This window comes from Numida meleagris, chromosome 4 (assembly GCF_002078875.1).
Source record: "Numida meleagris isolate 19003 breed g44 Domestic line chromosome 4, NumMel1.0, whole genome shotgun sequence".
In the NCBI taxonomy this organism is placed as follows: Eukaryota; Metazoa; Chordata; class Aves; order Galliformes; family Numididae; genus Numida; species Numida meleagris.
This window is the reverse complement of record NC_034412.1, coordinates 1,427,242-1,441,955: the sequence shown is the minus strand read 5'-3', so window position 1 is coordinate 1,441,955 and position 14,714 is coordinate 1,427,242. Positions and strand designations below refer to the sequence as shown.

Below are 14,714 nucleotides of genomic sequence, written 5' to 3'. Positions count from 1 at the left end.
CTGAAGATTTGTGTCTGTGAATAGCAATATAAAATTACCTGCAGCTATACCGTCAGTAGAACAGGTTTGAAAAGCGAGCACGTTTTGTACACAAAATATTTGTATGCAATATTTCCCAGCACAAAATAAAATAAAATGCAGTTTGGTTTTTAGAGATTTTTAGGTAGACAATTTCCACGTATTGCAATGACAATTAACATCAGAAAATCCTTTGGCAAACGTGATCATTAGTATATCAGACTACATCTAACAAATAATGCCATTTACATTTATTGCAATACAACAGACCTTTAAAAGCAGGTTATCGTATTTCCTAACACGGAGTATCTGACCTACTCAAGAGCATCCTTGTTGTCACTTTATTCTTTTTACATCTCATTGTTTTAAACCTGATGCTATAAAAACAGTGGATTTTTACAGGAGCACTTCTACACACAGCTCGGCAGCTTACCCACTGTACAGCTCAGATGGTAACGACACTCCAAGAGAGATCAGGTTGTTTAAATAACCAAATTGCTACTACAAAGGCGCTGTAGCAATAAGTGTCCAGGCAACTATTATAATGAACAGCTGTGAATAAGTCATGAGAGAATACAAATAGGTAAAGTGAAATGCACACGTCTTTCAACAACAATTTTTCAACGTTTAGAAGGAACGACTCTGTGATTTGGTACATGAAAATAACAAGTCTTACCAAGTTCTTAGTAAATTCTACACAAAATTACCAAGCTGAAGATCAGTAAACAGATATTAAAAAAAAAAAAGCTTTCATCTGCCTGCTACACTCAATAAAGATCTTAACTTCAATAGAAAATGATAACAGCAGTTCTTATATCCATGGATAAACTTTATTTAAGCTTTTTAACTGAGAAATACGCACCAAAATATAGAGCCCCTGCTAACCACAGAAGTACAAAACAGCTTTTAATAATACAATTTGTTTACGATTTAAATTATGCTTACTACTTAAAATACTGACGTGTCACAATCTAATCCATCAAGAACTCCAGCACCACAGATATGCACATTTCAGTTAACTCTGAAATATAACTGGAAACACTTACCCATTTCACAAGAAAAACAGATGAGAAAATAAAAGTTGTGTCATCTTCACTAAACCAATATTATGCACGGAAGTTATGGAAATCAGTAATCAGAAAGACAACTTCACACACCGTTCTCAGATTATTACAGTTAAACTAAACTAAGGTGACTTTATGAATGTTTTTTGCACTTGGTCAAATGCAATACAGATAATTTATCATTAAATCCAGCTGTGCTGCCAGCTTAAAACAAAGATGTAGTAATGCATGAAAAGCGTAGCACAGAGGTTTCAACTTGAAGATTTTCAAGTGGCATGTCGATCAGATCACACGTAACCACTTCTAATATGCTCACAAACTCAGTAAGTGCATGGAGATTTTAAATAAACGTTTTTACAGCAGCAATCATCGTAATTTCTTTCCTAGAAAAGCACCTTACCTTCTCGTTCTACTTTTTGATCTTGACCTCTGAGACCTGTAGGATTTTCCTCTGCCCCTTGACCGGCTGCGACTGCGTTTTCTTCTAGAGCCATATGAGGAACTACTGCTCGATCTGTGCCTGCGTCTGAAACAAAACCATGCTATCAGTACACTAGTGCTTCTAAAACAGAAAAAAACAGCAACAGGAAAAAGAATAAACAGCTCACTCAAAATTATGTACATGCAACACTATTTTTTGCACTACGGCACATCATAAAAGCCTCAACGTATCCCGCTATTGCTCATTAATAAGTAATCCACACATACTTGAGCAAAGCTTCTCTTAAAGAGCTTGCGTTCGAAAATATACGTCCCAGGGGCAGAAGGTAAAACAGAAGTTAACTGATATGCCCAAAATCATACAACACTTGAAGGGCTAAGCTGGGAACACAGCTCAGCTCTCAATGAACTGCAGTCCCGTGAGCAGCGTATTGGAACTCGCTGACTCTTTGCCAAATCTGAAGTTAAAGAAACATTTAGACCTACATTCTCAGCAGCATTTACTCAGAATGAAACTGTATGGGACTGCTTTTCAGCAGAAAGAATTCCAGCACTAGAAATGAAATTCAAAACGTTAGCTTCTGCATCGCAGATCTGTACAATTATCTCCAGCCATCCAGCACAATCCAGTGCATACATAAAAAGCAAACACGCATAAAAATGTATTTGAAATTATGGACACCTAAAAGTATTTTCCCTCTATATACAAACAATTGAGTTCTCAACTTTCATAATGTGCAGGCTTTGCTCAGATATAGAAAGACTGTTTTTTCTCCCCACTCCTCCTTTTTTTAGTACTACTATCAAAATAAGCAAATAATCAGTATTAATTTATTCAATTTAAGCTTGGAAGTTTTCTCTTGAGCTCTAACAGGGGCCAGAATGGTATCTTCCCTCCCCACTCCCACCCCCATTTCATTTCTTCAAATAATAAGTTCTTATACACACAGGAGAAAGATGAAAGAATACATACCAAATACCTACGTTCAACCAACCAACCCCAAAACTGGGGGGGGAGGGATGCCTTAAGTCTTAAACCTTTCATACAATTTCTTCTCCATCTCACTCACAGCTAACTAACAATTGCAGCCCTTAGGAAAATCTACATATTTCTGGGCTTCAGGATGTTTAGGTAATATTAAAGTATAACACCATATTCTTGTAATTCAGGGTCTAGTCCATGGGATACATGCTTATCTAGCACAAGGGGAACATACATATTACACACAAGGCGTGCTGCAGTAGAACGGACTGAAAAGGATTTTGAGGCTAACTAGTAAAGAGCAGGTTTCCACGTGAAAAAGGAAGGCAATGCTCCCGCTAAATGAAAGTGAATCAAAGCAATCTTGGAGACTGCTGGTTTTTATTCTTATGGGTCAGGGATAAATCCAGCAGAACCTCAGCGCGTAACAGTCATTTAACCGCCAGGAGCAAATATCCTGAACTAAGGGCAAAGCAGAGGTGCTAGCCAGATACTAAAAGCCAGATACTAAAAGACACTTTGGTCTTTTCTGGATTCAATTTAAGTCAACTGGTCTTCGTCCAGACTCTAATCTCCCTTCAAGCTCTGTTTTTATCTGCGAGATAGCCATGCCTGCACTGGACTAAAGAGATTCATAAAGCTGCATGTCATCAGCATATTGTTGGCATCAAAGCCCATGTCATCTCGCTGTGTCCCCTAAGGGCTGTATGTAGATGCTAAGCAGGAACAGAAGAACAGGGGGATGGAAAGGAACCAACAAGAACCCCTCCAGAAGCCAGCCTGCCCCTTGCTGAAACACTCTTCTGCCAGCTACAGAAAGGATGGTCAGGAGCAGCTTCTCATACGTTTCTAGTGCAGCTAGATGTGATGAGCATCTTCCAGCCCCATCCATTAATAATAACTTGCTCAGTTTGATTCCAGGATCATCATGAGTCAGAGACAACCAAGATATCTAAAAAGATCAGGTACTGAAAGGGGCCTCTGCAATGAAGGAAATACAGTGTTAGGCCAGTACAATTTGGTAGATACAGCCACACCACCTGCGTTCTCATTACCTGGCTGACTACTGTATGCTGGACACACAAAGAATTAAGAAGTGTGATGGTGAAATCTAGCCCTTGGTGTTGCTTGTTTTGATGGCCTGTTTTTTTAAATGGAAGTGGAACTGCTGCCACATCTTCCAAGATTCTGAACAAACTGCAATAAAATTCCAAACTAGAACTGACCACACACGGGATTCAAACACTTTTGGCTTTGTCCCATAATATGAAATATGGAAGAGCCCAATCTGTAAACAACGGTGGCAGTCAGTAAATGACTGCAAATGCACCTTTTCTCATATGAATGTGAACGTGATTGGAGATCTCGAGACCGTGACCTTGACCTTGATTTCCTCCCAGATTTTTTGCGGCTGTATGTTCTGCTGTCTGAGGAGCTACTTGAAGATGAACGCCTGCGGTGTTTCTTTTTCCTTCTGCTTCTGTTCTCTTCTTCTGTGTCCGAGGAGCGCCGACCCATTTTTAAACTAAGAAAGACAAAAATTCTGAACTGTAAGAACACCCTGTGTCTGTATTTATATATACATGCACACAAAAAAAAATGTGTTTATACGAATACACATATCGTCACGCCATTTTTAAAGCTACCGTGTATATAAAAGATTTGGTTTCTATGCAAAACTTAAATCAAGATTTAATTACAAGATGTCAACAAATTCAAGTAATGTGAAATTTATTTGCTGACAGTATAAGTTCACTGTGGCATTAAATATTTGTTCCAAACTTCTACAGAAGATATTTTACCACCATTTAAGCAGCTAAATGCACTAATAAAATCCATTTTTATATCAGAATGTATTTCATCTTGTCTTATTTTTACATTTTTGTTAGATATTAATTTTAAGAAATTTGGGAAGTAATTTACAAGAAGCTACTTCTTATAAACTCCGCATTAAACATATTGAAGATGCTGTACTGCTGACTGCACATCATCTTAAGTTACAGTTACAGATGAAAATGCATACTTGCTCAATCAATAAAACATGCTCTATTTCTGTTACTGATGTAATTCACCCACTTCATGCATTCTCAGACTGCACAACTAAGATAACGTATGGTTTTGTTCTACTTATCGTAATTAAAAACAAGCACTGAGAAAAGGAGTTATCTTCAAACTGATTCATACTAGAGTTGGGTTGACTTCGGTTTTCAGTTTAAAGCCACTCAACTTAGAGCTGTTTTATTCTAAACATGAGAGTTATAAATACAAAAACCTCAGAAATGTTTCTTGATGGTCAGTGTGTTTATCTAGACAAAGTCTGCACACTTCAGTATAATTTTAGGAAAAAAGGAGGTGGTAAGGGTTGCCATTCATTTAGTCGCTACGAAGGCCATCATCTTTTAGGACTCCGATCAGCCTCATTGCTTCAGGATTTAAGGAAAGCAGTATTTCTTGACTTTTCAGACTGCAAAACATCAGAAGTGCTTTAAAACAGTTCTTCTGTCCCGGCAATACCTGCCCTATGCAGCCAGCAGCTGAGGACCCCTCTCCACGCACACCTTTACTAATGGTAGCCAGCAACAGGCCCTCCTCCCAAGAACAAACACTTGTTTCAAGGCACTGCAGCTACCAAGAATATAGGAACTCTGAACTCTTTCAGATCATGGGCGTACTTTGGCACAATATCATCCGTCTTTAACCAACACTGAAATATTACAGCTCCTCATATTCCAGAATAAAGAGGTTGGACTTGTTCCTTCTCTGCATACAAACTTTTGCCCTTCCTCACACCTTTTCCACCTCAGCAGCAGATCATAATCTCCAGGGTCAGGACTAAAAATGGATCAAAGAGAAATCCACTATTAAGTATGTTCCTGTTTAAATACACCCAATGTTTATATGCAAATAAAAGCCTCAATTAGGCTAGGTCAAAAACTGAGCGAACAAAAAAGCCTGTTTATCCCCACAGGCAACAGCCTCTTCAACCTACTTTTTCACTTTTACGTTCCCAGGACTGCTAGCACTTTTGTACACACATACTTGCAGCTGTCCTACCCCGATGCGTTTCAGGCACGGGCTTTGCAGGGTCAGTGTGCTGCAAGAGTTTCCCAAGGAAGCTTTCCAGGTAGTTACCTCCAAAGCACCATTAACACATCCAACAGCTTGAGAATGCTCAGCATAGGACAGTCCCTACGTACCTGGCTCCTCCTTGATGCTCACCAGTTTCCTCCCTGCCACAACCAAAACAGCTTTGTGAAGCTTACTCCCACGAAGCCAAGGTTCAGCGGATCGAACAGCACTTCAGCATGCCCCTGAGAGCCACGACACTAAATCCCTCTGAATATTTACTTCACTGCTCCGGAGTTGCAGTCTTCAGCACTTAAGAACTGATCTTTCAGCTAACAAAGCATTTTTGAAATATTCCAATGAAAAGAGCAGCTTTCCATGAGCCTATAAGGGCAGAACTTCAGGAGCATAAGCTGTTCTGCACCAGCATTCCTTTTGGACCAAAGTTATTTTTATCATATTACTAAAGTTATTACTCACAGATTTTGAGAAAGACAGAGGTGGTATTTTACAGCCTACTTTATCTCATTTAAGGAGATACGACTTCAATTTGCAGTTTTGTAGAGGAATGACAATTTCTATCAACATATTGCCCTGTGCAATTATTTCCTCCGTTCATCCCAAGTCAAAGACTTACAGAGACCCAAGGTACCAACAGTTATAATACAGTAAAATAAAGCTCTTCAAATATATACTGATAGAACAACCTTCAAATGAAGATGAAGCTGAATCTCAAACTCAAAATAAGCAGAACTGCTCAGAAGGATGAAACTCAAATGCACAGGTTTTAAGCTAAGAGCTCACAGACCACAGCTCATGACAGCAAGATTAATGGAAGAGACCTGAGAAACACAGAGTACAGAAGACATTTCTGCCAAGATATTCACCACTTGATGTGGATATCATTATGAGCCAGAACATTACACTTCAACATATATTTTGCCTGGTGTTTAACTTCCTTTTTTAACCATCAGCTTTTCCCCCTGATTTGGGCACATAACTGGATTAAGCAGCATACCAAGCTAGTGAAACATATTGTGTAAATCTCAATTTTGTGTCTTCAGGACCACAGAAAAACTACGTGCCGCAGCCCTTGAGGACAAACCCTACTGCAACACATGAGCAGGGCAGAAATGTTCCACACTGGCACCTCAGGAGCTCCAGGAAGCACTGGGTTTGCTGTGGCTGAGCTGCAGGATTAAGGCTAGTGGTTGACTGATGCCCTGCAAGTCCTGGAGTTCCCACTGGAAAAGAAGTCAACAGAAACAGATCGGATCCCAGAACAATGTGTGCAGCCAAGAACCTGCAGCTGCCTGCTACAGAGATACTTTGGAAGTACATAGTGCCTGTCATACAGTCTTGTCTGCCTATCTCCCACCAGGGTTTCTCGACCATTTCTTCAGCACATCACACATGTTTTCCTGTAAAGATGCCTCTTACAAACATAGCACTTGAAAGCAGTTGATTGTTAAGATCGACACCAGACTGGTATCCTCCCTGACTGCTGCCTCTGCACAGACCCGTCAGAAAGGACTGCCAGCACCAACTGACCCCCAAAGCGTGGGGATGGAAGAGTTGTTCTGCTGGGTCAGCGGTCCACACACCAGCTCCACAAACAGGACCAGTTGATAGTACCCACAGATCACAGAAGAACTGTATATTGAAGCTCATAGGCTTTTTCTACCCATCTGTTTCCACACACAGTCTGTAGATATCCACCGCAGTTAACAGTGCACTGTAAGAGTTCCCCTAATAGCTGTGGGGACTGATCTCATTTCTGAGGTGCCTCCGCTTGCAGATCTCAGATGGAAGTGTTAAGCCACACATATTTGCAATAGGGGATACATTACTAATTCCTCTATATGCAGACACTGAGAGATGCAGCTCCCGGTGCCTGGCAAGGCACATGAGGTGGCAGCAGCAGGCTTTTATCTCAACCACGAAGCAGCATGAGGAGGAAGAGGTACATTACCAAGCACTGACAGCAGATAGATGGTGAGACTGAAAAGCCAGGTTACATCGCAGGCTTCTGGGGAAAAAGAGTCTCCTGACTGTCACACCAGTGAGGCTCCTATTTCTATGTCACTCTGCCCTAACCTTGTCAAGTAGGATGACTCACTGTTGGATCCGCTGCATTTCAAGTTCCTGTAATGGAGCAAAGGCACATTACAGCAACTAACAGACAGGATTCCAGGTCTTTTTTTAATTTTATTTTTAAAATACTTTTTTATTTATTTACTTATTTTAGTCCTGCTTCTGAGAACTGCTGCTGCAACAGCTTGGCTGAAACAAAAACAAAGCGCATGCTTTCAAACACATTTGCCGAGATAAACACCACCAACAAAAATTCAATAACAACTATTTAAATTTGGTAAAGTTATAAACAGCACTACCAAGCTCACCTGCAAGCAGCTAAGCAACCTCCCACCCAGCATGTGAAAATGTAAAGAAAACCTTAATTACTAAGAAACTTCATTCGTAGCTGACTTGCAGTAGTCACCTGCACTGTTTATGTAGCAGCTCTACAATTGTATGCATGTTTCCTTAGAGAGAACCAACAAGTCCAACCAACAAGAGAACCAAGGAAGAGATATCACTTGATGAGCTCCAGACAGGAAGCAGTGCTAACTGAAGTAAAATTTATTCCATGTTACTGACAAACACGATTCTAGTAAGTAGGATTCACAGTGTTGCTAACAGCAATGCTGCTCCTAGAAAAAGGGAAATTGCAAACAGGCAGAACTCTCTCTGACAGCATGCACGTGTGTATGGATGAAGGAGTAAGAACAGACGGGTCTTACAAGGCAGCATGTATTTTTAAGTACTTATTTGGTGGATTCTTTCCCTTAGCCAAGTCTCCAGATCACTAAAGGAGAAACATCCAACTCACACTTATGAGGACAGATAGCATAACCAGCTCCTTCAGAAGGAAATACTGAGTTAAAATAGCAGGAATTCAGTTATCTTCTCTCCCACAGGGCCAAGCATCCACAGAAACCAAACGTCCGATCACACTATCCTCTGGTTTAAGAAAGCATAGCCTCTGACAATAACATTAATATAAATTCCGAACTTGAAAAGGTTTCCCTCGCTTCCAAACCGTAACTAACCAAGCGATAATTCCGCTTCAAAACGTGAAATGTTCAAGTTAAACGCAGGGAAAAGAGCGCCTGACCCCTCTGCGGGAGAAGGAACTGCTCCCCAAGCCCAACCTCACCCCCAGGCCCTGCCCCAGGCCAGGCCGCAGCGTCGCCATGGCAACAGCAGGCCTGAGGCCTACCTCCATCCCCTCCCCGCACCCCGAGGCCCTTTAGCCGCCCCGAGCCCCCCAGACAGCCCCCACCCGTTCCCCCCCCGGCATTACCTCGGCCTCGAAGCGGCGAGCAGAGGCCTCAGGGCCGCGGCTTTGAGCGCAGCGGCTTCCCGGAGGGAGGCGGGCAGGCAGAGGGGAGAGAGCGCCGAGCGCATCGATGGGGGCAGGCAGCGCTGCGGAGCGCCGAGCGGATGGATGCGGAGCGCGGTGTGCGAGACACGCGTGGGGATCGGGGAGCGATGGCTGGTGCCTGGGCTCCCCAGAGCCCCACGCACGGCCGGGCGGCCGTGCGTGGGGCTCTGGGGAGCCCAGACACCGCAGCTGTGGTCTCCCAAGGAGCAAAACCCTCCCCCTCCCACGCGCTAATTTCCACGCGGAATTCCCGTCCCGTAACGAATTTTGTTAGCTGAGCACCAGGCTGTGATGAGGTGGGGAAAAGCCCACCGTTTCCCCGGGAAAACCTCGTCCCCGCCGAGGGAAACGCAAGCTTTGGGTCGCGGGGCGAAGGGGAACGGTCGCGCGTGTCATCGGGGTGAAGGACCCCCGACGGTAAATCGGCGCTCCTTTCTGTAAAGTCACCCTCGCGGAGGTCAAAGGAGGAATCGATACGCGGGCGCGAGTTAAACAATTCTGAATAATTTATTGGGATCCTACCGAAGGTGTCGACCGAAAGTGCCGCTTTCATGGGATTTAGCCAACAAAGCCCCAACAATGCGAGCCGCAAACAGCGTCACTCGCCCTAATCCGATGCCTCCACCCGCCGCGGCGATGTCACTGCCCATTACCCCTCGTTACCCCATCCCCGAGCCCACGGGCGCCCACGGAGGAACTTTCCGTGCCCCCGCCCCGCACGGCGCGATGCGGGCGGAGCGCGGGTGCGGAGGCTGCGCGCCCCCCCCGGCCCCTCCCCTGCAGCCCCGGCCCCGCTCCGCGCATCGCCCGCCCGGGACCTCGCGTGGAGCCGCCGCTTAATTAAATTAATTAGGGCGCAGCGCTGGGCGGGCGGGCGGCGGAGCGCTGTGGCCGCAGTGCCCCGCGGCGGGCGGGCGGGCGGCGGAGAAGGAAGGGGTCCATTCAGAGCTCCGAGGGGAGGTAATTCGCCGGGAACAAGGGGCAGGCGTTGCAAAGTATAAATAGTGCCACTTCCAGCGGCGCGACGCTATCAGAGCCCGGAGCTGGCGCGGAGAGCCCGGCCCCGCACGTCGGGCGGAGCGGCCCGGTTCGGCGCGGAGCGGCTCGGAGGGCGCAGCACGGCTCGGCTCGGCCCGGCCGCACCCCGCCCCGTGGATGCCCGCCCGGGGGGGCGGCACGGCGAAGCCGGGGCAGCGCGGCGGCCCTGAGCCGCGGCCATGGAGGAGCTGACGGCGTTCGTCTCCAAATCGTTTGATCCCAAAGCGAAGGAGAAGAAGGAGCTCATCACCTACCGCGAGGTGCTGGAGAGCGGACCCCTGCGCGGAGCCCGGGAGCCCGGCGGGGCCGCGGCGGAGTCGGGCCGGGACGAAGCGGGCAGCCCCGCGGGGCGGGCGGGCGGCGGGCGCTCCCCGCCGCGGGAACCCGACGCCGCCGCCGAGAGAGCCGCCGACGCGGCCACCCCGAAGCTGAGCGACGGTAACGGCGGCACCGGGAGCCCCTTCCTCCTCCCTCCCCGTCCCTTCCCCGTCGGGGCCGCCGCGCTCCTCGCGAGGCTCCGGTGGGCAGAGCGAGCGGCTTGCCATGTTTTCCCAATTACGGGAAATATGCGGCCGGCCTCGAAGTTTATATTAAAATATCGCAAGAAGCCTCCAACTCGCTCGCGGCCCGAGCCGCTGCTCCAGCATCCCGAGAAAGCCGCGCCGCGAACGAAAGCTCCGGGCCCCGGCGTTGCCCCGCTCCCCGCGGGTACCGCTGCGCGGAGGGACCCCCGCGGATCCCCGGCGGAGCTGCGGGGTCGGAGCCGGGCGGGGTGCGGGGCCTGGCGGGTCGCCGCCGCCCTTTTGTTCGGCCGCGGGGTGCGGGCGGCATCCGCTGCAGCGGCTCCGCGGAGCGATTTCTGCTCGCGGGGAGAACCCGCGGCAACAAAACCCACGCGGGACCGCGGGCCGCGACCTGTTGCTGCGCTTCCGCGGGAGGAGGGCGCGGGGCCGGGCTGCGGGTGTCGGAGCGCGGCGGGCCCGGAGCCGAGCGGCGGGGCACGGCACGGCGGCGGCGGGGAAGGGCCTTCCGCGGCCTCGCAGCGCAGCCCCGCTCCCGGCCCGGCTCCCCGCCCGGCTCCCGGCGGCCGCCTGACTGCTTGTGTCGTGCCCAGTGTCCCCAGAGCTGAAGGAGCGCAAGGAGGATGCGAAAGGCATGGAAGACGAAGGGCAGACGAAAATCAAGCAGAGGAGGAGCAGGACGAATTTCACCCTGGAGCAGCTGAACGAGCTGGAAAGGCTTTTCGACGAGACCCACTACCCGGACGCCTTCATGCGGGAGGAGCTGAGCCAGCGGCTGGGGCTGTCCGAGGCCCGCGTGCAGGTAGCGCCGGGCGGCCGCGGGTTGGGGGGGGACCGCTCGGTGCCACCCGCGGGGCGCTCCCCGCAGCCGCTGCCCCTCGGCCCCGCGCTGGGGTCCGCTCCCGCGGGTGCCGTGGGTCGGTTCGTGGCCGCGCAGCGAGCGTAACCCAACGGGGAACGGCGCGGCGCGGATGTTCGCAGTCGGTTTCTCGTCGTGGCTCTTAAATCTGGAGGGGAGCGGCGAGAAAGCGGGGAGCGCGGGCCGGCTTTGTTCGGCTCTCTGCGGTGCGAAAGTCTGGGATCCAAGCGGGCTGCGTCACTCCCGAGAAACCGCAGCTTCCTTCGGCCGAACCTGCGCGTAACCCCGGGCCGCCCTCCCCGAGTTCCCCAAAATCCCTCCCCGGGAGTTCCGCCGGGACGCGGAGCGGGGTCCGGCCGCGCCAGGGAGGGCGCTTCCCAAATTAGAACAAATGTCGCTGCTGCGGACTATTTCCGTTCTGATAAGAAAAGAAGAGAAAACGATGGTCGTGATTTGGTCGAACACATGGAGCAGCTTTAGGCCCCCAACATCTGCAGCTGAGGGAGGGCCGCGCTGCAGCAGATCCCCCGTCCGCCCCCGTGCTTTCAGGCACCATCTGCACCGAGCCCGGGGGTTCCCCGCGCCCCGCAGCGGGGTCAGGGCAGGGACGGAGCGCTCACATTGCACCGAAGAAGTCCTAACCATCGGCAGCGTTTGTCAGCGCCGCCCGACCCAAAGGAGCCCTCCCGGCCGCTCTTCCCCATCTCCCCGCTCCTGTTATTTTTTTTCCGTCGCCGCATCCGAAAGAACCCAAACGAAATCAAAGCGAGCAAAGTAGTTCGGCGCGGGGCAGGAGCCGGCAGGGCTGCCCGCTGAGCTCAGCCCCAAATCGTCCGGGAAAGGCACGCGCGGAAATTTCCCCCTCTCTGCGCTGCTTTGCAAGTCACGGACTGCGCCTTATTCCACGGGAGACTGAGGGCGAACGTGGCTGCTGGGCAGATATTGCGTGGCCGGAGTAAATGTGAGGGTGGGAAGGTGGGGGAGAGGGTCGCATGTATATTCGTCTCTTGAAGAGAGACCCAAAAGAATGTTTTTCTTTTTTTTTTAATTCTTTTTTTTTTTTTCTTATCTGTGTGTTTGTTGCGGCCGTGGGGAACGGCTCATGGGGCGGCTGCGGCTGCCGAGAGGCAGAGCGGAGCTCTCAGCCGCCCTCCTCGCTGCCTCCCCCGGCCGAGAACAACTTCGTTCCGTCGTTATTTATTTCGACCGTTCCATTTCCAATATTAAAAAGTCCGTTCGTGTCCAGCGCGCAGCCCTTTCCGTGGCAGCAAATCAGATTATCATGATAATGAGACAATTATTCCGCCTGCGTGCCACACTCCGCTGCGCAGAGGAACAGAGAAATTCGAACTTCTTTGTAGCAAAGCTTTGATGACAGTAATTACCCCCCAAAAGTGAGGCATTAAACACTTCTCTGTTCGTTTTTTCTTTCTTTCTTTTTTTTTTTTCTTGACGATAAAGCTAATTAATAACACGGGCTATTAACGAGCGCGTTCTCCTCGGCTCCGACAGCGCAAACAACCAAACCCATACCGCGAGCTGGGCTTGGAGTTGGGGTGGGGGGGAGGATGGACACGTCGGTGCCGTGGGACCCAGGCTGGGAAGGGGAACTCGGGGCTGGGAAAAGTCGTTCGGCTGCAGCCAGTGCCAATTCTGTGTCATTTTCCGAATTTCTCGCGCCCTCCGACCGCCCGAGGTAACGGCCTCAGAGCCCCGGCCCTCGCCCCCTGCCACTCTCTTTGTCCGCCGCTTTTTATTCTCGGTGGGTTTTATTTTATTTTATTTTATTTTTGGCGATGTCCCCCTCGTTCCCGCGACGTGACCCCGGCCCCCCTGTGCCCCCAGGTCTGGTTCCAGAACAGAAGAGCCAAATGCCGAAAGCAAGAGAACCAACTGCACAAAGGTACGGCCGTGCGTGTCCGGGGGGGGGAGCGGGTGCGACACGAGTGGGGGCCCGGCGGGGCTGACCCACCCGCTGCCCGCAGGGGTGCTCATCGGGGCCGCCAGCCAGTTCGAAGCCTGCCGGGTGGCCCCATACGTCAACGTGGGAGCGCTGCGGATGCCCTTCCAGCAGGCAAGTGTGCTCGTGGGGTGCGGGACATGGGGACTGTGGGGTGTGGACTATGGGAGATGGGGAGTGTAGGGCAGGGGGGGTGCAGGACAAGGGATGTGGGATTTGGAAGGTGTGGGAAACGGGGGTTGTGGGGGTATCCGACATGGGGGGGCATGGGTTTGGGACACTGCGGGGCATGGGGTGAGGGATACGGGGGCCGTGGGTTGCACGACGTGGGGTGTAGGATGTGAGTGGTGCGGGCCACGGGGGGTGCAGGACACGGAGGGTAGGATAGAGGAGGTAGGGGACACGGGGGGATGCAGAACACGGGATGTGGGATATCAGGGATGCAGGACACGCGGGTGCAGGGCAGGCACGTGGGATGCGGGAGATGGGATTGTGGGACACGGGTGGTGCAAGGCCAGGACGGACACCCCGCGTGGAGCGTAGGACACGGGGGGTGCAGCGCACGGCGCGTGGGATGTGCGAGGCGTCGGACGAGGGCCGTGGAGGAGCAAGACACGGGGGGGGTGCGGAACACGGGGGGCGCGGTACGGGACGCGTGGGGCCGGGTGGGAGCTGCCACTCGCGGCCGTGTGGCGCAGGTTCAGGCGCAGCTGCAGCTGGACAGCGCCGTGGCCCACGCACACCACCACCTCCACCCGCACCTGGCCCACGCGCCCTACATGATGTTCCCCGCTCCGCCCTTCGGGCTGCCGCTCGCCACCTTGGCCGAGTCCGCCTCCGCCGCCTCCGTGGTGGCCGCCGCCGCCGCCGCCAAGACCACCAGCAAGAACTCGAGCATCGCCGACCTGCGGCTGAAGGCCAAGAAGCACGCGGCCGCCCTGGGGCTGTGACCGCCGCAGCGCTGCGCGGCTCCGGGCGGGGGAACGGAGAGCCGCGGGGGAGAGCGGGCGCTGCCGGCGGGGACGGACTGATCTGAGAGCCGGACGGAGCAGACGCGCAGCTGGGAAGTTCACAGGGTTTGAAACTGACCTTTTTCTGCGGAGTTCACTTTAATACGAGAAATTTGATAAGAGAGGCGGGCCTCCTTTCACGATGCATCAGATCCTCGGGCTGAACGACCACGTCGGGAGCAGCGGCAAAAAAAAAAAAAAAAAAAAAAAAAAAAGAAAGAAAAAAAAGGAAGGAAGAAAGAATTAAAAAGCAGAGACAGAGAACAGCGGAGAAGGCAGAGAAAAAAAATAAAAAAAATAATAAAAGAGA

General features: G+C 50.7%; 2 protein-coding genes across 5 annotated transcripts in view; one reads left to right on the top strand and one right to left on the bottom strand.

Moving 5' to 3' along the window:
• RSRC1 (arginine and serine rich coiled-coil 1) overlaps positions 1–9,141 on the bottom strand; it is a 112,859-nt gene extending 103,718 nt beyond the window's left edge. Inside the window, exons 1-4 of one of the 4 annotated variants that reach the window (XM_021393571.1) lie at positions 8,936–8,999; positions 7,544–7,716; positions 3,836–4,030; positions 1,483–1,608 (exon numbers count right to left, since the gene is read on the bottom strand). In XM_021393571.1, the coding sequence (XP_021249246.1) occupies positions 1,483–1,608; positions 3,836–4,023 (314 nt within the window). In that variant the 5' untranslated portion in view covers positions 4,024–4,030; positions 7,544–7,716; positions 8,936–8,999. Of the gene's footprint in view, positions 1–1,482; positions 1,609–3,835; positions 4,031–7,543; positions 7,717–8,681; positions 8,808–8,935 lie in introns of those variants that run through there. The other 3 variants (XM_021393572.1, XM_021393569.1, XM_021393570.1) reach the window with 3 other exon arrangements.
• On the top strand, positions 10,193–14,586 carry SHOX2 (short stature homeobox 2). Its single transcript, XM_021397158.1, has 5 exons — positions 10,193–10,492; positions 11,169–11,377; positions 13,280–13,337; positions 13,420–13,508; positions 14,093–14,586. Exons 1-5 carry the CDS (start codon positions 10,234–10,236, stop codon positions 14,342–14,344), a joined length of 867 nt encoding a protein of 288 aa, XP_021252833.1. The 5' UTR covers positions 10,193–10,233; the 3' UTR covers positions 14,345–14,586.